General features: G+C 32.8%; 1 protein-coding gene across 1 annotated transcript in view; it reads left to right on the top strand.

Moving 5' to 3' along the window:
• The window catches only part of Ccdc91 (coiled-coil domain containing 91), a 332,645-nt gene extending 312,483 nt beyond the window's left edge, over positions 1-20,162 (top strand). The window contains exon 13 of the mRNA XM_026410706.2: positions 19,071-20,162. Within this exon, the coding sequence (XP_026266491.1) occupies positions 19,071-19,181 (111 nt within the window). The 3' untranslated portion in view covers positions 19,182-20,162. The remainder of the gene's footprint in view (positions 1-19,070) is intronic.
• The last annotated feature ends 963 nt before the right edge of the window (positions 20,163-21,125 follow it).

The raw sequence follows: 21,125 nt of genomic DNA, 5'->3' as shown, positions 1-21,125 counted from the left end.
AAGAGAGAGCCTACAGAATGGGAGGAAATTTTTACCACATGCACCTCAGATAGAGCGTTAACCTCTAGGATACTTTTTTAAACATGCACAGAGAAGTTAGGCATGGTGACACATGCTCATGATTCCAGCAACTCAGGAGACTGAGACAAAAGAATCTCAAGTTTGAGGTCAGCCTCAGCAACTTAGCAAGGCCCTAAGCATCTTTCTTTCAAGGCCCTGTCTCGATAGAAAATTAAAAGGGCTGGGAATGTAGTTCGTTGGTAAAGCACTCCTAGGTTCAATCCTCAATAACCCCCCTCCCAAAATAATACATAGAGAAAAGTGACCAAAGGACTATTTATTTAAAAAGCAAATACTTCCATGTTTTTCAGAGAGATTTCAATATGCCATAAACTATTTCTTCCAGTTGCACAAGCACGTAATTAGCAAAGCCTTAAAGAAATAAATCTAGAGTGTTCAGTGCCTTAAATAAGTCAAACATAATTTGGGAAATGAATGAACCTTAATAAATCAGGTTTTTAGGTACTGGTAGTTAAAAACTTTGACAAATTTTCTCATTTGTACATAATTCATAAATTTCAAAATAATATAATTTTTAAATATTTATATCAATTATTAATTTACTAATTCTCTTAGATTCCTCCACTCAGGATTATTATACCTGTGTACCATAAAAATAAAGGCAGCCTGCTATCTGTTATTTAGCATTGCAAACTTCCCACCATTTAATATGGTATTGTATTTCATTAACAAATAATGTAAAATGTAAAGAATACCATTTAAGTTCAGAATACTTTATAAAATATTTTTTTAGTTTCTTTTTATTATCTTGTCTCCTTTGTATACATAATTTTTGGAAAGCAAAGATACTGTTTGACTTCTGAAATTTTTTGTATTTTAATATTTTTTGTAAAAATAATTGCTAGTGTAAAGTTAGTAATCATCTCTTCTATTTTTGTTCTTTATTCAATAAATTCAACATTTAGTCAGTCCACATGTGCCTCACTTAAGATCTTAGATTACAGAAGTAAATACATCAGAATCCCTGTTTTCTTAAAATTTTCTAGGGAGCATGTATTATACTGGGACATGAGATTGACAGCACGCAAAATATAACATTTGGGATGGCAAATGCTATGAGAAGGAGTCTTTATTTTTACTTAAATTTATTCATTTTCTATCAGTGTTTTGTTTGCCTATAAAAAATACACTCTTGTGGATATTTGCTTCCAGATTGATTGTTATGTTTTCTCCATCAAGTAATTTTATCAATTAAGACACATTTAAATGTTTATTATTGGTGCCTGTAGTTTTGGTATAATGAGTTAGTGATTCAGATTGAAGAGCTTAAATACTGTTTTAGAAGTGATGGCAGGGCTCAGAGATGAACTGAGTTGGCCTTTAAGAAGAGACTTGAATGTAGAGAGTGATCAAGTCATGCAGCTATATAGAAGGACGATCCAGATGGAGGGAAAAAGGTATGGTATAGAAAGGAGCCTTTGAGAAGCGGAGAGGAAGACAGGATGGCTGAGCAAATTGAGCTTAGGCTCTAAAAGTAAAAAAAAAAAAAAAAAAAAAAAAGCCAAAGAGGAAAATGAAAAAAGTGATTTAGATGATGGTAGGGAATATCAAATATTGCTAGTGTGTTTTACTGAAATGTGAACTTACAATTGAGCAATCTTTAATAAATGTAATATCTAATGATCTTACATTAGAGGTACTAAAATTGTTTTAATTGCTAGAAGATTTATGATCATAGCTATTTTAATTTTTGAATATGTATACATTTCAAATATATAGAATAATCAGTATGAGTTTTATGCATAAGATGCAATACATGTATAAAATGTGAGGGGCAGAGGGAGGAATACAAAGTTTAAGGAGAGAAGGAAATGACAAAATTTCTAGATTTAAAACAAGAATGTCTGTTTTTTAATGGGTGATGGTAGGGTATGCATATAATACATTTCAAAGAGTAACATTCTAGCTATTACGTCAAGTTTAATATACTGAAAATTTTATTTTTTAAACTATGAAACCTAATGATAAGAAAATTTTAGGTGTGAACTTAAGAATGTGTGAGGAGAGGTATTCATGACCTATTATTTGAAGATAACTAAATTAAACCAATTTGAGAACTGCATTATGAATTTGTAATATATTTTTTCTCTGTACTTTATGACATAGTGTACCTATCTTCACCCTTGGTCAGAAGTGAATAAAATGACAGGTGTTAGTCTAGAAAAATAATATTAGGATGGGTCATTAAAACTTGTGTTCAAAGAACTTCTCAAAGCACCTGGATTGGTAGCAGTGATTCATTCAACATATTTTTATTAAATAACCATCAGGAAAGTACTATCATTATTATTTCCTTGCAATATTCCATATTTTAACTTTGTTGATTGGTTTCAGTAGCCCCAGTGCCATATTTGATCTGATAATTACACCATTGCATTTCTTCAATATTAATAAATTTTATTTCATTTATAATAACAACACATGTCTATATGAAACGTTAATCAAGTTACTTGGCTTTTAGTTATATAATGGTTTTATTATAAAAATGTTTTCATTCAATCCCTTTTCCAGATTTTTGAGATTGGTGGAATCATACCTAGCTTATTCAGAGTCAAAAATCAAACTCCTGAAGGCGTAATTAGGAGAACATTTCTACAGCAATTCTTATTTTTACATTACTTTGCTCATTTTATTTTCTGTCACTGGCTTGCTTGCCAGTGACATGATATCTTTGGAAAATTTGCTTACAGAGTGATATTTATGGTTTTGTCTCTTCATCAGTTAGTTTCACCAATAAGTCACACTTAAATTGTTACTAATAACTTCAGTTTTGATATTTTAATTATATTTCTCAACCTTACTGTTCCTCCTGCATTACCAACAGTTATTTTGATGTATGTATAATTTAAACATGGTCCCCCAGTAAGAATTCAAAAATATAGAAAGTATAACCACTAAAATGATCCTTATTGTGTTCCACCTTCCTCAAACTTATTTTGAAAAATATTGCAGAATAATGAGAACTGGATTTGAAAATATTGCTTTGCCACAATTTTTTCAATTGAAAGGTATTCCCTTAGCCTTTCCAATGGCTTTATTGTGGCCAATAGCTTTACTATTTGATTTGGGCAACAAAAGTACTTTGTAGTCTTTTACCATGTGTTAATACTTTGGAATACTTTTCTAATCAAATGTTTTTATTCACAATGTTTGTTAGTACTTTTTTATATACTTTAGGATCTTTTACTATATTGTTTACTCTTCTTACACAACTTAATAAAGTTTATTTAAATGCTTACCTCCTCATGAATGTTATTTTCATTCAGTCTTCATTAATGCATTAATGCAGCATGTGCATTAATCCAGTGTGGCAGTATGAATTTAGACTTTGGAACAAGAAATTTGCATATTTTATATGACTTTACTAGTGATCCTCAGGCATAGGACTGTGCTTTGTTCTGTTTTGGGCATAGACTTTTTTTTCTTTTTTTTTTTTAGATGTTGATGGACTTTTTTTTTTTTTTTAAGAATTTAACCTTTATATATTTGTTTGTTGTTCTTTATTTGCTTTTGTTTTTTATGTAATGCTGAAGATTGAACCCAGGGCCTCACACATGTTAGGTAAGCACTCTACCACTGAGCCACAACCCCAGCCCTGGCATAGACTTTTTGATATTTTAATTTACTCATCTGTAAAATAGGAGTAATGATCATAAAGTTAATGCTTTCCATTGTACTTTTGAGATTTCCTTTGAAAATAGTAAATGAATCTAGTGAAATTAAGAAAGGAAGGAATGCTGAGTCCTAATATCAGTATTTTATACAAGTTTTATGAAGAGTTGTGTATCAATGAACATTACAGGTCCTTGGCTTTTTCAGTACAAGGAAACTTGTGGACTAATCATCAAAGAGTAGTATGAAGTCACTCAGGCAAGGAAATGCCATTCAACTTTTTTTACTTTCTGGAACTTCATCCCACTATTTGATGATCACTTCAAATGGTTCAGTTCCTCAATCAAATTGAGCGCTTGTGATTTTGTTTTCCTATGAACAGGATTTAAAAATCATTCTGAGGCCTCATCTTCCTACTGCTGTTCTTAACTAGGCAAGCCTCAAACATGTCTTTCTTAACTGTGGTTCCAGACTCCTTTAAAAATGAATACCAGATTGGTGCTTTTCAGTGTAATCTGTGAATGGACATAGTTCTGGTAATCCTAGTTTTAATGCTGCATTTGAAGAAAAGTACTACAGAGGTCTCTGAGGCTGGCACTCACAGAGTCATCTTCCCTTCCACACATTAACCCTTCTTTCCCCTGCTTCTTTTTTACCTGAATAACACAGACAAGCCTGTGTATATATATGCTGACCATAAATATAAATATACTTTATAGTTTGTGGTTTTCTTGAGAAAATAAAGAAGGGTAAAATGATATCTTCATATAGCTTTTGACTGGTAGATTTTCATAAAAAACTAGGTCAGACATATTCAGAGAATATGATTAGATTTGCAGTTTGGCATGCTTACATTTAACAGATTTTAATGTATACAGTTCTATTCAGTATGGCTCCCTCTATATTATCTAAAAGCTTTAATCTCCTTAGAGAAATCTGGAAATACATCAACAAAACTATCTTTATTCTTCCAAGCACAGTGATGATACCTATATAGTAAATGAAGCAACAAGTCATTTGGATAACTCATACCCATGGAATCTCTGTGTGATAATTGTCTGCATCAGCTTCACCACACACCATTTAGATTACTTGATCCTTCCATTCCCTTGCATGATGTCATTTGTTTACATTAAAACACAGAAGAAGAAAAAGTTTTAATGCAATTGCTGTATTGCCTTGATTTGCTGAGTCCTCAATAACTATACTGTACACTGGAAAAAAAGCAAATCTCTTGGGATGATATGGCTAATTTATGTTATTTCAGTGTCATTCCAATTGTAGTGTGCACTTATAGGTGATTTTTTTTAAAGAAAATTATTCTCACCCTCTTCCTTATAAATTTTAACTCCTAGCTCCAATGCATTTGAAATTAAGATTGGTTACATAAAAATTTTAAGTAACGTTTGCCAGTGTTTCTTCTGAATCTTTCTCACCTAGAAAATAAAAATGGGAAATGGGACATATTACCAATTGAGATACCATCTTAGTATGTAAATAATGGCAAAGGCCCATTTCTGTGAAAATTCTATTTTAAAACATTTGTTTATTTGAGATGTAAAAAAAACAAATATGATAGTTTAATACACTTAGTTGACAAGGAAAGAGAATAACTAAGTAGTAACAAAAGTCATGTATAATAGCTTCTTTCAGCCTTACAAATGCCTGCGAGGTGTGGACTTATAAAATTTCGCCTAAAATGCCACTAGCTCTATGTTGTAATACCCCACAGATTTTAAAAGAAAAGAACAGAAAGATCATTAATATTTCATAGACTTCATTTGTTAACATTACTGCATTGTCCCAGTTTTGGAAAAGACTTTTAGCTTTACCTGGAGCATGATATAGAAACACTTTTCATCTTAGAAAATTTTAATATATGATTAAGAGCAGTTTAGGATTAAGTTTTAAAACCACACTTCACTATTTATTAGAGGTATAAACTTACTTTCTGGAACTTCATCCCACTAATGATCACTTCAAATGGTTCAGTTCCTCAATCAAATTGAGAGTTTGTGATTTTGTTTTCCTATGAACAGGATTTAAAAATCATTCTGAGGCCTCATCTTCCTACTGCTGTTCTTAACTTGGCAAGCCTCAAATTGACCACAGTTTGTTCATCAATAGAATGAAGATGAAAATACTACCCATTTTATAGGATTATTGTGAGAACTAAATGAGTTAGCACATAGGAGGTGTTTAGAACATTGCCTGGGATATAACAAGTTCACTTTCAGAATTTGCTGCTAATACTGCTGTTAATGATTGGGATGGTTTTCCTGTTTGAATTGTTTGACCAGAATGTCTTTGGTTCCACATATTCTGTTAATTATTAATTTAAATACCTCTTTGTTCCAGAGAGATTTATAGCAAATCAAAATATATATACTATTAAAAATCATGATGAATTGAAAACAAGCATCAAAAATGAGGGTGAAACTTATAAAGATTCAGTATAAACATATATGTGCTATAAGCTTCTGTCTTCTTATCATAACTGTTCTGCTGAAACAGCTTGGAGTTTCCTGGGACAAAATTTGTATTTTTTCCATGATATTCATAATTTAAATTTGATCAGGATCCTTAAATTTCTTTCCAGACACCATCAGTTAAACTTGTTTGTTTAGGCAATATTTTATTGCTATACTTTTAAATCTATCTCCACTTTATATTTTTCAACATCTTAAGTATATTTCACTCTTGTAGCCTGTAGCTCAAAGGCTCTGTAGCAGAAAAAAGAAAAGGGAAAAAAAAAAAAAAAGAAGTACTTGCCAATGCAAGAGGAACATAATTTTCTCTCATACATTTATGTTCAGGCAATCACCATAATGACTCTATTATAATTATTTTATATTTACTTTTTTACCGCTTATAGACTCTTAAACTAGTTTATCAGTTTTATTTTATCCCTTTAGTTACAATTTCTAGTTCTTATGGAATTCCAATCTTACTTAGCATTTTGAGCTTGTTCCCAAAATCTTGAAATAATAATCTGAAAACTAAATTTTTGTTTCTGCTGTAACAGTAGATATGTACAATGTAAAGTTGTTACCTTTATCCCTTGACTTTTACATTTGTTTCTTGTAAAAGAAAGTATGAATAACAATGACATAAGCAAACTCAGAAACAAGCAGTTCAGAGCTAGCATAGAAGCTAAAGGAAGTCACAAAGAATTCAGGATCCTTCTGTCTTGGTTCTTTTTCTATCCTTAACATTAACTTACGTCATTAGAGTGGCTCCTGGAGCCCCATCAAACTTTCACATTTGTGAAAGTGGAGGGAGGAAAAAATGCATAGAACAAAAAAAGAAAAGGCATAATTGTCTATCATGCTTGTAAGATGCTATCCTGGAGATCCCATGCACTGACTCCTCAGATTTCTTCGGCTACTCCTTGCAAGGGAGACTTGAGAATGATGTTCACATTGTTCTTAAAATGAATCTGGAACCTTGTTGGTTAGGAAGAAAAAGAATGCATATTAGAGAGGCAAATACCAAGCTTTGCCATGATCCTTGATTTCAGTGTTAATTATTACTCAGCATCTGCTACTTGAGCAGGTGTCATTGGCAGTTTTAGGTAGTAGCATCCAGCATTAGCTTTCTTAAGTGAAAACAGCCCTCCTTTACTTGTGTACCAGAAGGAGGAATGTTAGGATTTCATTACATTCCTAGATCCAGCTGGGAGGCAGCAAGGATTTTAAGAGGACTGATAAGGAGGGTATTTTCCCACTTGTTCTCCTCAGCAGGATAAATCTGTTTTAAAATATTCCAGATAGATGGTTTTGTTTTCTTAAGGCATCAATGATCAAATACTCACCATAAAATCCTGAATGAGAAAGGGCACCCTGTTCATTTAAAAAGGGAGGGGGGGAGTCTATTCACAATTACCTTCCTTTTGATTGAATAGTACTTTGTTCCATTAGCTCCATTTTGAATACAAAGGAATTAGAATTCTTAATGGGAATCATGTATGCATCCCAGATGTGGAGCAGGTTGTACTTTGAATACTTATCAGTTTTACTAGTAGTGGAAATGTGAAGGTAAGCAAGCAAAGATTGCCCAAGCCTACAAAGTACCATACCAAAAAGTGAGATTAGTACTGCACATAGCCTGTTATGAATGTTTTGCCTTTCTTTCATTATGCACCTATGGGGAAGTATTATAATGTTTTTATATATAGCCACATGAGGTTTACAGATTCTTTAAGGCAGTGATTTCTTTTATGATGTATTTAATGTGCTGGTTTTCTTTAAATGTATTGAGCCATTTGTATGTTCATATAAAGAAATCTTCTATTGAATCTACTGTTTATGAAGAGAAGATAATTACATGGTTTAATTATTGTATCTATAGGGCTTTTGGCACCTTGACAAGTTTTTGCACTAGTGTAATACAATGGAAGAAATTCCTACCTATTTATATCAAAACAGATATTGTGCCAAGGCCTACAGACATAACTGAAGTTCTTATCTAAGAAGGCTGTGAATTATTTTGCTTTAGAGAATAGGTTTTAGTGTCATACACACCTGAATTTAAGCCCTAGCCCTGCCACTTGGGCAAGTCATAACCTCTCTAAGTCTCAGTGGCCTCATTCATACGGTAATTGAGAGAGGAAAAATTGTGATAATGCATAGTAGGTGTTTCCCAGAGATGCCTTGCTCTGGAATTGGAGATTGTGACTTCTGTCTTGGGTGTTCTCTCACTTTCTGGGTATACCCTTGCTTTCTTATTTTGTATTGGATTGCTTGCTTAGGAAGAAGCCAGCTTCCATAGCATTAGGCAACTTCCATATCATTAGGCAGCTCACCTGGGCTTAATTGGAAGTTAATATTTTGAGGCCTGGCAACAGTTACTGATTGGGCTTGGAAGCAAATCCCTCCCCAGTTGAACTTTGAGATTAATTAGAGCCCCAGCCTACAACTTGATTGCAGTCTCACCAGAGAACGTGAGCCAGAGGCACTTTGGTAAGCCATGTTCACTTTTCAATTTCCTGAATTACAGAAACTGAAATGATAACTATTTATTGTTTCTATTAAGACATTAAACTTAGGTGATTTGTTACACAGCAGTAGATAACTGATATAACACATAAAAAGGTTTCACCTGTGCATAACAGGTAGTAAGCACTACCAATCAAGAAGTATTAAAGCTATTTGAAAAACAAGAAAAGATCAGACTTAATCTAGTATTACAGGATTATTATTCCCCAGGCACTATAAAATCATTTTCAATACATGTGTACAAAGAGCTCAAGAATAAAACTTGTGGGCAACCCTTGGCTTGTTTTTGTAGATTGAAACATATATGGCAAAGTATCAGTAATGGGAGATTTAAAGTTAATATGAGGAGTCAAGAATCAAAGAGCTCATGTAATTCTTCTACTTCAAAAGTTTAAAAGGCTAAAGGTCAAAACAAAAGGGGAAGTAGTGATTGGCAGATACTGTTCTTTATGTTAGCACAGTGGGGTTGCTAAAATAAAAGTTGAGTTGAAAAAAATACAAGAATTTTGTTTGGAGCAAGATATATTTAGAACAATATAAATAATATTTAAATATTTACCTATATTTAATTTACAAAAGGACATCCTACACAATATTTGCCTGATCTTGTACAATAATGTTACATGGCTTGGAAGCATGTAACAAATAGTATTAAAAACTTTATGTGGAATGTCATATTAAAATATTCCTTGACAGACTCAAACTATGGGTTTATTTGAAATAAATTCTTTACCTGTCATTGACCTCTAGAAGGTAGAACACAGAACTTATTTATTAATAGGTAAGTATAGACTGAGTTAGGATTTTGGTACACCTGTTGTGCAACTTCATCCATGTATACTTTTTCTCAAAGTTCTCCTAAATCTACAGTATTTATTTTTTTAGTTGTTTTGCACATTTTTAGATCCTCTTTGGAGGTTGTCAGAATGAGAAGTAAAACAAGCTGGGTGCAGTGGTGTATGCCTGTGATCCCAGTGGCTTGGGAGGCTGAGGCAGGAGGATCATGAGTTCAAAACCAGCCTCAGCAATTTAGTGAGGTCCTAAGCAACTCAGTGAGACTCTGTCTCTAATAAAATACGAAAAGGGCTGGGGATGTGGTTCAGTGGCTAAGCATCCCTGGGTTCAATCCCTAGTAACCCCGCTCAAAAGAAGTAAAACAGTTGTAATAAGAAAACTTCTCTTTTCAAATTCACTAAACTTCACATAGGAAAGTGTAGTTTAATGCCTGCTGTCTTCATTCGCCACAGTTCATCCTTCTCTGGCCAACTGCTGCTGTTTAACTTGCAAGATCAAATAAGGATGTGTTCCAAGGTGGTGCGCCCACACATTACAGTCTGGAATACATATTCGTTTATTGTGTCTGTATGATTTAGTAAAGAAAAAAATGAGTATTTGAGTATCCTGTTTCCTAGTGGATTCTAGGATAGTTTGGGATCAAAAGGCAGAATAGCCCAAATATGTAGAACTTACTTTAGATGATTCAAAAGCAGAGAATTTACTTACCCTAAGACATCTTAAAACAAAACAAAACCAAAAAAAAAAAAAAAGTTTTTTTTTTGTTGTGGCCAATGGGGTTTAAGAATCTTTATACCAGTTTTTCATTTGCTCTAAAAGAGCATCTGTAATTCATCTTGTGAACACTGGAAAGTTACACCCCTTTCTCATATTTTGACATTTTTGAACTATCTAAATAGATGCAAAATATACTTTTATACTTTTACATTCAAAAGTATTCTCAAAGAGAATAGGAGGTGTGAACTGAGTTGAAAATCTTCATAGAGCATGGATGATGGCCTGTGGATGTCCTAGTGAAGAGAGGGTAAGCCTAAATTTTCTGAAGTTCAAGACTGAAGCAACTGGCACTGACTTAGTTCAAAAAAACTACCAAGACTATACTGAATCTTTATTTTAGAGTCTGAGTTATGTGAAACATTTATTTTATATAACAGTATCATCCTAAAGTTGACTCAAAGTTTTTCAGCATGACTTACAGTAATAGCATAGCTATATTCCCAGGGAGGGAATTTCATGTCTAATCTTCAGCTTTACATACAACATAGTCCTCTCATATCAAATTTAATTATCTGAAAATATAAAGAAAAGAGTATTTTAAAAGAGAAGGATTTTTTTGATGAGTATACCAGTAGTAAAATAGGTACTAGAGAATCTCCATTAATGTAACCAGTAATGTTACAGATAAATCTGAATTTTTTTAAACTCTAGTGATGAGAAACAGAATTCAAGGGTTCAAGAGAAAGGGAAAGATAGATGGTACTGAACACAAAAGTGATGAAATATCACAATAAAAATAATTGTTACTCATGAAAAAACTTGATCTTCAAGTTTATGAGACCATATATGATGACTTTATAAAGTAAGCTAGGCCATTACAATTGTGTGTGCATATTAAGCTTTAAAATAAATCCATAGTCTGCTTTCTTAGTGGCTATCTCAAGTTAAGAGTGGTCATATCATCTCATTTGGAGCAGTTGTCAGCACCTTTCTGGACATGGTCCTGATTCTTGATACTCCAGGATGAGTCTCTTATCTATCCACTGTCAAAGACTGGGTGAGCCCATAGAATCTCCTCAGTACATAGTAGAATTCTTAAGCAGAGATTAAACTCAGTCAAATACCTTTAAGTAACCAGGTTAGGTGGTGCATAGCTATCACCCCTGCCAGCCTTGGCAACTTTTGAGACCTTGTCTCAAAATAAATAAATAAATAAATAAATAAATAATTTAAAAAGGGCTAGGGATGTAGCTCAGTGGTAGAGTGCTCCTGGGTTCAATCCCAAGTATCAAAAATAAATAAATAATACCTTTAAATATATTTTAAAGAAGTAAAATTTTTAAAGAAGTAGAGCAGATTATGTTAAGAATGTAAAATTGGTCCTTAATTAAAGAATCCATTTTCCATAACTGTAACATAGATGTTAGACCAAGAAGTCTCAAAATCTCACAAAATTCCATGATTACTTATTATTAAAGGGAAAACTTTTCTTCTCCTTTTATTTGTAGTTTGGCGTCTAGAGAAGTTCTCAAAAGAAATTGATTCATAGGGTATTTTCCAAAATATGCCTTATATACATACCCACATGTGATTCTAAGGTTTAAGAAGTTTGGGCAACACTACCTGTAGAGTAGCATTTTGGCAATTCACAATGCATATTAGCATAAAGGTCTGATAAGTCTTATGTGATTGGAACAATTCTAATCCTGCATTTCTCAAATTTACTTGACAAAATGACCCTTTTAAAAAACAAAACAAAAGAAAAAAAAGGATCATGCATAGAAATAGTATTTTGTGGAACATATCATAAGAAATACTTCTCTAATGTAAGGACCAGTGTGGAAAATAATTGTTTCCTCAGACTGTTATAATAATTTTCAACAAACTGGATAACTTAAAACAAGAGAAATATATTCTGTCATGGTTCTGGAGGCAATAAGCCCAGAATCAAAGTGTGAGCAGGGCCATAATCTCTCTGAGACTTGGGGGACAATGTGCTTCACACTGCTATCTTGCTTCCAGTGACAACTGGCAAAATCTTTGTCATTTCTTAACACATAGCTACATCACTCCAATCTTGCCAATCTTTGCCTTCTTCACGTGGCCTCTTATCCCAGTCCACATATCCATGTGTCTTCTTATAAGGACAGTGATTAGATTTGGGGTCCCTCCTAGTCATGTATGAACTCATTTAACTTGCATCTTAACATCAGCAAAGACTCTATTTCCAAGTAAGATCACACCCACATGTATGAAGGCTGGGATTTAAAACACAGTTTAACCGATTATAATAATGATCCATGTGTTAGTGTGCCCCAGGACTTAGTCCTCTTGTCTTTTCTCTTTTATCTACCTTTATTCCCTAGGAATTTTTATGTATGTTTTAAATGCCTCCTATATGCAGATGAGCTTTCCCCTGAGTTACAGACTCTTAGATCTGATAGCTGTGACACATCTGATGGGATTAGAAAAATTTATCATCCCAAAACAAGACCCATATTTTCCTCTAGCCAACTCACTCCTGCTCCAATCTATCCTATCTCAAGAAATAGCCCCATCATTTTAAGGAACACTTTATATTTTTCCTTTCCTTTCTTCTACACTTGTAATCCATTGGCCATTCAGGTCAGCCCTGTCTCAGAACATTCTAAACCTGGCCTGCTCTTACACCTTCTGCCAGCAGACATCAAATTTACATCTTCCCTATACCAAAAGTCTTCTCAGTGTGTTTTCTTCTTCCACTCTTCCACTTTATACACTGTTGTCCACATAATAACAAGTGTGATGTTATTTAAAAGTGGAGCAATTGTGCTCAAATATCTCCAATGTTTTCCCATCAAAACTCAAACTTGATTTCTGCTTAATCTTCGTTCCAAATAGTCTGAACGATTTTTAGACTTTTCCCTTGCAGTTTTAACTGCCTTGAAATTCTTCTCTTACGTTTCTAGCATGTCTCCCTTCTTCCTTCATTTTCTTCAAATCTGTACACACCTCCTCCAATAGTCTTCTCTAATCAGCCTACCCATTATATCTCTCCTTTATCATTTTTTAAATACCATTGACCTCCACCTGGAGAGTGTTAATTTGTCTCTTCATCCTAAATATATGATAAGACCAGAAAATTCTATGAAGGCAGATGTATAATGGCCTCTCATTCACTACTATATCTCTAATGCATGAACATTGCCTGGCACATTGTAGCAAACAAATGGGTAACTGAAAGAATTATGTAATTAGGTTTTTTCCACTGGCTTTACTACACTTCAGTGTCTCTAAAAGTTCCATATCTTTCATTTCATTAATTTACCTTTTCTGAAATTTTCTCCATATATTTTTCTTTGTCTTAAGGGAATGTTTTTGACCCTCCAAGACCCTGCTACACTCTTCACTATAACATCCTCTGTATCTCATCTTCCACTGGATTCATTCTTTACTACACATATTAGTGCATAATTGGTCTTTAACTGTTACATGCGTGTCTCTCCAAAAAGATCATAAATCTCTTAAGTACAGGGAGAGTATTGTCGACATTTTTACCCAGGCTTTATAGTGGTAATGCACAAATAGTGGGCAGCCTTTTTTATTGATCAGCTCATTGTCCTGTTTAATAATTGATTGGCTCAACTTCAAAGTATGTAAATAAAATGGCAGATGAGTATGATAAGCAAGAGGAATATATAATAACTTTAGAGAAAGAGACATTCATTTTCAAATAACAGCATTAAAAAGGCAGTTTTGTAATAAGTGAGAGACTGTCATTAGAAGGTAAATAACCCTTTTTACCCAATATGATGTTAACTGGAAAATTTGCCTCTGTACTTTCAGTCCCAAATCATCATATCTGACCTTTCTTTAATACCCATGAAAGAGCTTCTTAATCAGTGTTAAAACTGAGTCCATAAAATGCTACTAAACTGATAACATTTGTGTGTGAGTCACTTTCCATCAGTGATTTGCCAGATATCTTTCTAGCATTTTGAAAAATTAAATCATTTCTTAAGCCCAAATTTAAAATATGCAGTCACATTGGTTGGAAGTGTAATGATGTTAAAGGTAGTCCTAATATTTTCACATTTCTTGGTATATTTTGTTGGAAGAGGCCTAAAAGATACTTAAAGCACAGTTGGTACTAAATATGTTATGTATGGATATATATTTTGTTTTTCAATATTTTGTTTTTCAAAAACAATGTATTAGGTGTTTTAGTATATGAACCAGGTTCTTAATAAACAGTCACATTCAAATAAGCCATATTTTTCTTTAATTGATTTTGCATGTAATTGACTTTAAACACTGGTTTAAAGTCATATTGCATTTTAATGGCAAGGAAATAAAAGCTAAGGTCAATAAATGCTTTTTATTTTTCTCTTGCTATGGTATGAAACACTAATAGATAGGTACATGGAATTATTGGCCAGTCATATGTTCTTTACCCCATTCTAAGTTTATTAAAATTAACTTTGAATAGGTAGTACTGAACTTCTAAATGGGTTTCAGCAGAAAGTTAGCAAACCAGAGATAATACAGGGAAATATTTTATAACTTTTTTGGTAAAATATGGTTATCTATTTCAGAGGTCTCAGAGCTCCCAAGTTTTTCTCAGGAATCTATAAGAGCTGAATAGAAACTGAAGCACAAAAAATTGGAGCAAAAACAGAGCAGTTAGAGCTATACTATTGTGCTTTCCATTGCAGTGACAGAATACCTGAGATAAACAACTTAAAAAAAGGAAAGATTTATTTTGGCTCAGTTTCAGGGGTTCAGGGTCATTTGGTCCAATCATTTTGGGACTGTGGTTAGACAGCACATCATAGCAGGAAGCACGTGGTGGAGCACAGAGCTAACCTCAGGGCAATCTGGAAACAAAAAGAAAGCTTCCTGTTATAACAAAGCCCCTCCCTCAAACATTGCATCATGAATCCATAAATGGATTATCCATTAATAAGGTCAGAGCCCTGGAGAACCAAAGGCCTCCTAGCTCCATGCACTGCTATGCTGGGCCAAGCCTTCTAACTCATGTGCTTTTGAAGGGGACAGGGGAGTTTAAAATCCAAACCATAACAACTGTTATGAAGAAATTACAAACCCGTATCTAAAAATATTTACCCATCACTACTATGGATATAATATTTATTATACTTATATGTCACAGAATACAAGTCTTTGTTTTACTTCGAAATAAAAACTACAAATAACAACTGAGTCCCATTGTTTAAAGAGCTAAAGACATTGGATATCTTGCTGAAATTCTTCTTTCATTAATAAAGGATAATAAGGTCATGCCTTATCAACAGAAAGTTTTGAAATTCAGAAATTAACCAAGAACATCAATTTGAAAGACTTGTTTTGGAGAGGGGAATTCCTTATAATAGAAAGTGTCCCCTCTCACAGGGGTGATCTCACCAGGCCAGGAAGAACAGACTAAATTGGAAGCATGGTGGTCCAATTACTAGCTTTCTCCCAACAGAGTGTCAGTATCACCTTATTGCTCCTTGGTCCTATTTATTTAATGGATTTTTAACTTCAAGAGAGTTCTGGGAAGGTGTTGGGGAAAGATCTGAAATGAACCTTGGCAGTTCCCTCAAACCAAAACTAGCATGTACATCATTATATACTTAGTAATTCCAGTGTGACTTTTAACACAAGCAAAAGGAAAGAAGAAATTGGCATGTAATAGAAATCTATTAAATTTTTCTCCTTATATGTATATCCTTGGTATTTTAAATTCTAGAATTCTGAATTCATAAATCTATATTATTTATGCAAGAATCAGAAATTGAATACTAGTTAGACTCTGAATTTTTGCTCTATGTCCTCAAAAAGAGGATTTGTTTCTCTTTTATCTAATACCCATAAGTTCTATGAGATGAAGTCAGATTTGTTTTTAGTGAAACTCCTGATTATATTGTGGGATTTCTGGAAGCTTTTGAGTTGTTAAAACAAGCACAAATGATATATGCACTTTTATTGAGCATAATAAGACAAACACCCATGAAGCTATCACTAATCTTAAAATTTTACCCTGCCTGACTGCACTCTCTTCAGTTTTGATTCTCTTGTTTCCTTGCCTTAAAAAGAAATGTTTTCTTGCCAATGTATGTACCCCAAAATTATATACTTCTGAGCTTTATTTGTGTGTATGTGTGTGCATGCGTACATGTACTTTATGAAAAATAGTATAAGTTTGTTATACTTTTAAATATCATTTATATATGTTAAATTGTAAAAATGCTAGTATTCAATAAGAATAAAATGGGGAAAACTGGCACTTTTATACACTATAAGACTAGGAGTTATATCTTGAATTCACTTGGGACTGATATCTTGATATAATCACCCTGCAAAACAGTAATATCTATTACAATTTACAGTATACAACTTTTATGCCATAGAAATTCCACATATTGAAATCTTGTCCAGGAGAAATCCTTGAACATCTTGCATTCAGGTTGTAAATTTCCTTATTGCTTCAAAACAAAAAAGCTAAAATAAACTTATATAACAATGAGTGACTCAACAATAAATTGTGGGATATTATCAAATAAGTCATTATTTTAAATGAAATGGGGAAAAACCTTCCAGTAATGGCAGTGGAATAGTGTAATGATATGAACCCTCCTATTTCACATAACAATTACAATATTTTTTACAATATTTCAAAAAAATTTTAAAGCCTACTTTAAATGCTTGAAAGGATCCATAAGTAGACAGAAGTCACTGGGGAATGGACTGGAAGTGAGTAGTGGGATACTCTTCTGTGCTGTTTGAATTTTGACCAAGTATGGAATAATTTAAAAGCTTCAGGTATTTAACTTTCAATCTATTTTATGTATATTAAAATCACTTTTTAAAAATCCCTTCTAATCTCCTACATGTCCTTGAAGTTATGTTGAACATGCATTAAAAGTGCATCTGTCAGGACTGGGGTTGTGGATCAGCGGTAGAACACTTGCCTAGCACATGCAGGGCCCTGGGTTTGATCCTCAGCACCACATAAAAATAAATAAATAAAATAAAGATATTGTGTCCAACTACAACTAAAAAAAAATTTTAAAGTGCCTCTGTAATATCCTAGTACATTGCTTTAAGTGTCTAACATGTGCCAGTCCCTCTTCTAAATGATATGGGGATAAGTAGTTAACAAGATACACAAGATATGGGCTCTTTGGGATTTAAATTGTTAGAGTCTCTTGTTACAATAGATTCTGGTAAGCAGAAGGAATATGTTTGTCTGAAGGTATCATCTGATACAGAAAGGAGAAAGGGACAAGGAGGAACAAGGATAAGCCAAAATGCTATTTCTCTACATATAGTAAAGTCTCAGAATACTAGAATTGGAGTGTTAAGAGTTCTGTTCTATTTCTTGAGATTTTGCTAATTTGCACTCTTTTTGTCATTAACTCTTAGAATACTTCAAAATTTTAATCATCCAGTTTATTAGTTGTTCTGAATATCAGTGAACTATCAAAGTATAATTTAATAGAAAGCTCTTGTTGGAATTTGTCTCTTTTTTTCATTTTTTTTGGAAAGAGGCTTGCAGGAAGAAGATGTCAATTTTCCTTATAAATATGACAGGTATATATTGTGAAATTGAATTTCTTTGGCTTTCTTTTGAATTCTTCCATTGTTCTGTAATTGGTAGGCAATGTGTTATCACCATTTGCTTTTATATTTATACCATAGGCAAATTGTGTAGGGCATAAGAACTGGAAACTTTTCTTTGTGTATTAAGTAATCTTTTTCATCCAGAAAGTTCTTTCGTATACATAAGAAAGCTCTTATATGTAAGAAAGTTCTTCTTATATATAACTCAAATAATTTTGCTTACTAAATCTCTTATTTTGTTCATGGCATTAATTTGCTGTGTGTATACTGAAATAATCCTAATTTAAAAATATCTGCTGAAATAGGAGAACTAGGTCAAATAGATTTCAACTATTACCAAAAATTGTTTCAAAGTATATCTTCCTAAAAACTTACTCTAATTTTAGGATATTATCTACTTACTTGTGATTTATTCTATTTAATCCTATGCATGATGTGGTTATGCTGCTTTTCTGTAATACATTTCTTTCATTATATGATCTATGATATTTATATACTCTTTGTGGATGTGTAGTCTGTACATTTATTAATAAGCAGTATGTTTTAGTATTTTTTTATTTTCTAAAGTCACTCTGAGAAAATATGATATTTCTTTTTCTCTTTTAATTCTAATTTGTTATATATGACAGCAGAATTCAGTTCAATTCATGTTACACAAATAGAGAACAATTTTTTATGTCCCTGGTTGTATACAAAGTAAAGTCACACCATTTGTGTTTTCATACATGTACTTAGAGTAATAATGTCTGCCTCATTTCACCATCTTTTCTACCCCCATATCTCCTCCCTTCTTCTCCATCCCCTTTGCCCTATCTACTCCTTGGTTTATTACCAAAGGACTTAAAAACAGCATACTGCAGTGATGCAGCCACATCAAAGTTTATAGCAGCACAATTCACAATAGCTAAATTGTGGAACCAACCTAGAACCCTTCAGTAATGAATATATAAAGAAAATGTGATATATATACACAATGGAATAATTACTCATCATTAAAAGATAATAAAATCATGGCACTTTCAGATAAATTTATGATATTTCTACAGTAACTAAATACTAAATAATTCTAAAATTATAATGATCATCATCTCATCTTAGGTCATATGGCAGTAACTCCACTGTCACTCAGTTTAAAGTACTGTTTGGTTTCCTAAATCATCTCATTTACAACAGCTTTTCTAGTGGGTTTCACTGATATATAATATTCTTTATCCTTTCACTAAGTCGTTTTCTCTCTTCTTTCTCTTAAAAAAAAATCAACAGCTTGACCAAGTCATCCGCCAAAGAAGCCTGTCCAGTTTGGAGCTGTTCCTCTCCTGTGCACAGAAACAGTTAAGTGCTTTAATAGCTACGGAACCAGTTGACATTGAATAAAGAACATGACAAGCTAACCCACACTGGTATTGCATAAATCATTAGACCTCTAAAATACATGCCATGAATTATAAAGATGCTTTTGGTTTATTTTTTTTCCAAGCCTTGGAAAAATGATTTCTAGTTCAAGGATAAGGCAAAACAATATTTAGAAGAACTACCAGGGAATTTAATTTATTTTCTCTTATTTTCTCCCTTACATTTATTATTTTATTTGTAGTAGTAACAGCAACAAAGTATAATATGACCCAAAAGCCATTGAAAAGTGCCATATTATCAAAAGGCAATTAAGTAAATTTCATATCCTCTGATAGCCTGTTATACTGCCTTTGGCAAAAGAAATAAATATCTTTATGATTGCTTCATGATAATTTTTGATAAGATGCTAGAATGTAATCAAGGATTTATTTGATTTCAAGGATAGAAATAACATAAATTTCATCAACTATTTACCTATGTAATTTGGATGAAATGCTGGATATGATAGAGAATTATTCTGATATTACTAAACCTCTTTTCTGAAGTTGGATCTATATACTTTGATTGGTCTACTGAATAACAAAATAGAAATAAAAACACTAAGGATAATGATATTAATTCCACTTTGATCTGATATCCCACTTAAACTCAAGGAGTATGTGTGATACATGCTTATTTCCCATTTCTGCTCTTTAAAGGCAGTGTAGATCAATGAGGTCATTTATCCTATGAATTGAATCATGAACTCACTCTCTAGACAGAGAACATAACTCAGCCACTTATAGGAATTCAGGTTCAAACGTAGGATATGTAATATATGATATATATCTTTTCTCAGTACTTTGGAATGTTAATTCATGAACAGTGTGCTTCAGTGCAAAATCACAAGCATTTTAACATCAAAACCAAAATGTCAATAAAATGTATGGATGCAAACATTTTGTCTTATTTTCTGAAATGCTTCTACTTTCATGGGCTTAGTACTTTTATGGGATTTCTCAGTGTAATAAAAGGAGCTCCAAAACTTACTGGTTATTTTTTTTTCTTGTTTAATTCTTTTTTCCTCAATTCTTTCTTAATTCTTTTTAGAACATTTTCTTTCTTAAACTTCTGTATCTAAGTATGATGATGTTTTATAAATATTCTCCTTTAAATATTTATGATCGTTACTGAGAGTCTTAACAATTAGCATTCAGTTTTCTCTTATAATTCAAGTAAAAATTAAATAAAGTATGACATTGACTTGAATTCAATATAGTAAAAAAAAAAAGCAAGAGAGTTATTAATTTAGGAGCCAGCAGGTAACACAGTGATATAGTTCATTATTTAAAACCTCTTGACTCTCTTTAGCATGAAATTAAACGATAGGACAATTTTACAAGCTAGTCAGGTATGACTTAGTATGAAGCATAGAAGATCACTGAAGCTAAGACCAAGAGAGTCTAAGATCCAAAGATATTGAAAATGTCAAGACAACATAGTAGTCTATTCCTCTCCTTTATCTCTGACCACCGCAAAGTATTGTTTTGTTTAGTTTCCATTTGGGGTTTCAACTTTGCTGTTGACTTAAAAATTGTTAGGTCAAATTAAATTATGACCTATCAATCTATGAGTATTTGCCGAATACTCACCATGTACAGTAATACACTGTTTTGGATTACAGTGATTTTTTTCACAAAGACGTCCTTAAAAATAACTGGTGTAATCTGGGTATAGAATTCTGATGAATTATGTGCATGAATTCTTCCAAACTGAATTAGCTAATAATCTGTTTTGGTGATGTTCAAGTTACAGATTTCCACATTAAGAATCATATTCTGTTTTTGTTGTGGTTATCAAAAGGACTTAGCTCATCTTAGAGTGGTAATCACTAGGAGAATTTGAGGATCAAGCATTGTGCTACGAAATGTTAAGTGTTCTTCCCTGAAATGTGGAACCCACCTCCCTGTCAAGTCTCAAAGAGAA

Source organism: Urocitellus parryii, chromosome 5, assembly GCF_045843805.1.
Source record: "Urocitellus parryii isolate mUroPar1 chromosome 5, mUroPar1.hap1, whole genome shotgun sequence".
NCBI lineage: Eukaryota > Metazoa > Chordata > Mammalia > Rodentia > Sciuridae > Urocitellus > Urocitellus parryii.
The sequence above is the reverse complement of the archived record's forward strand: the minus strand, read 5'-3'. Positions and strand labels throughout refer to the sequence as shown.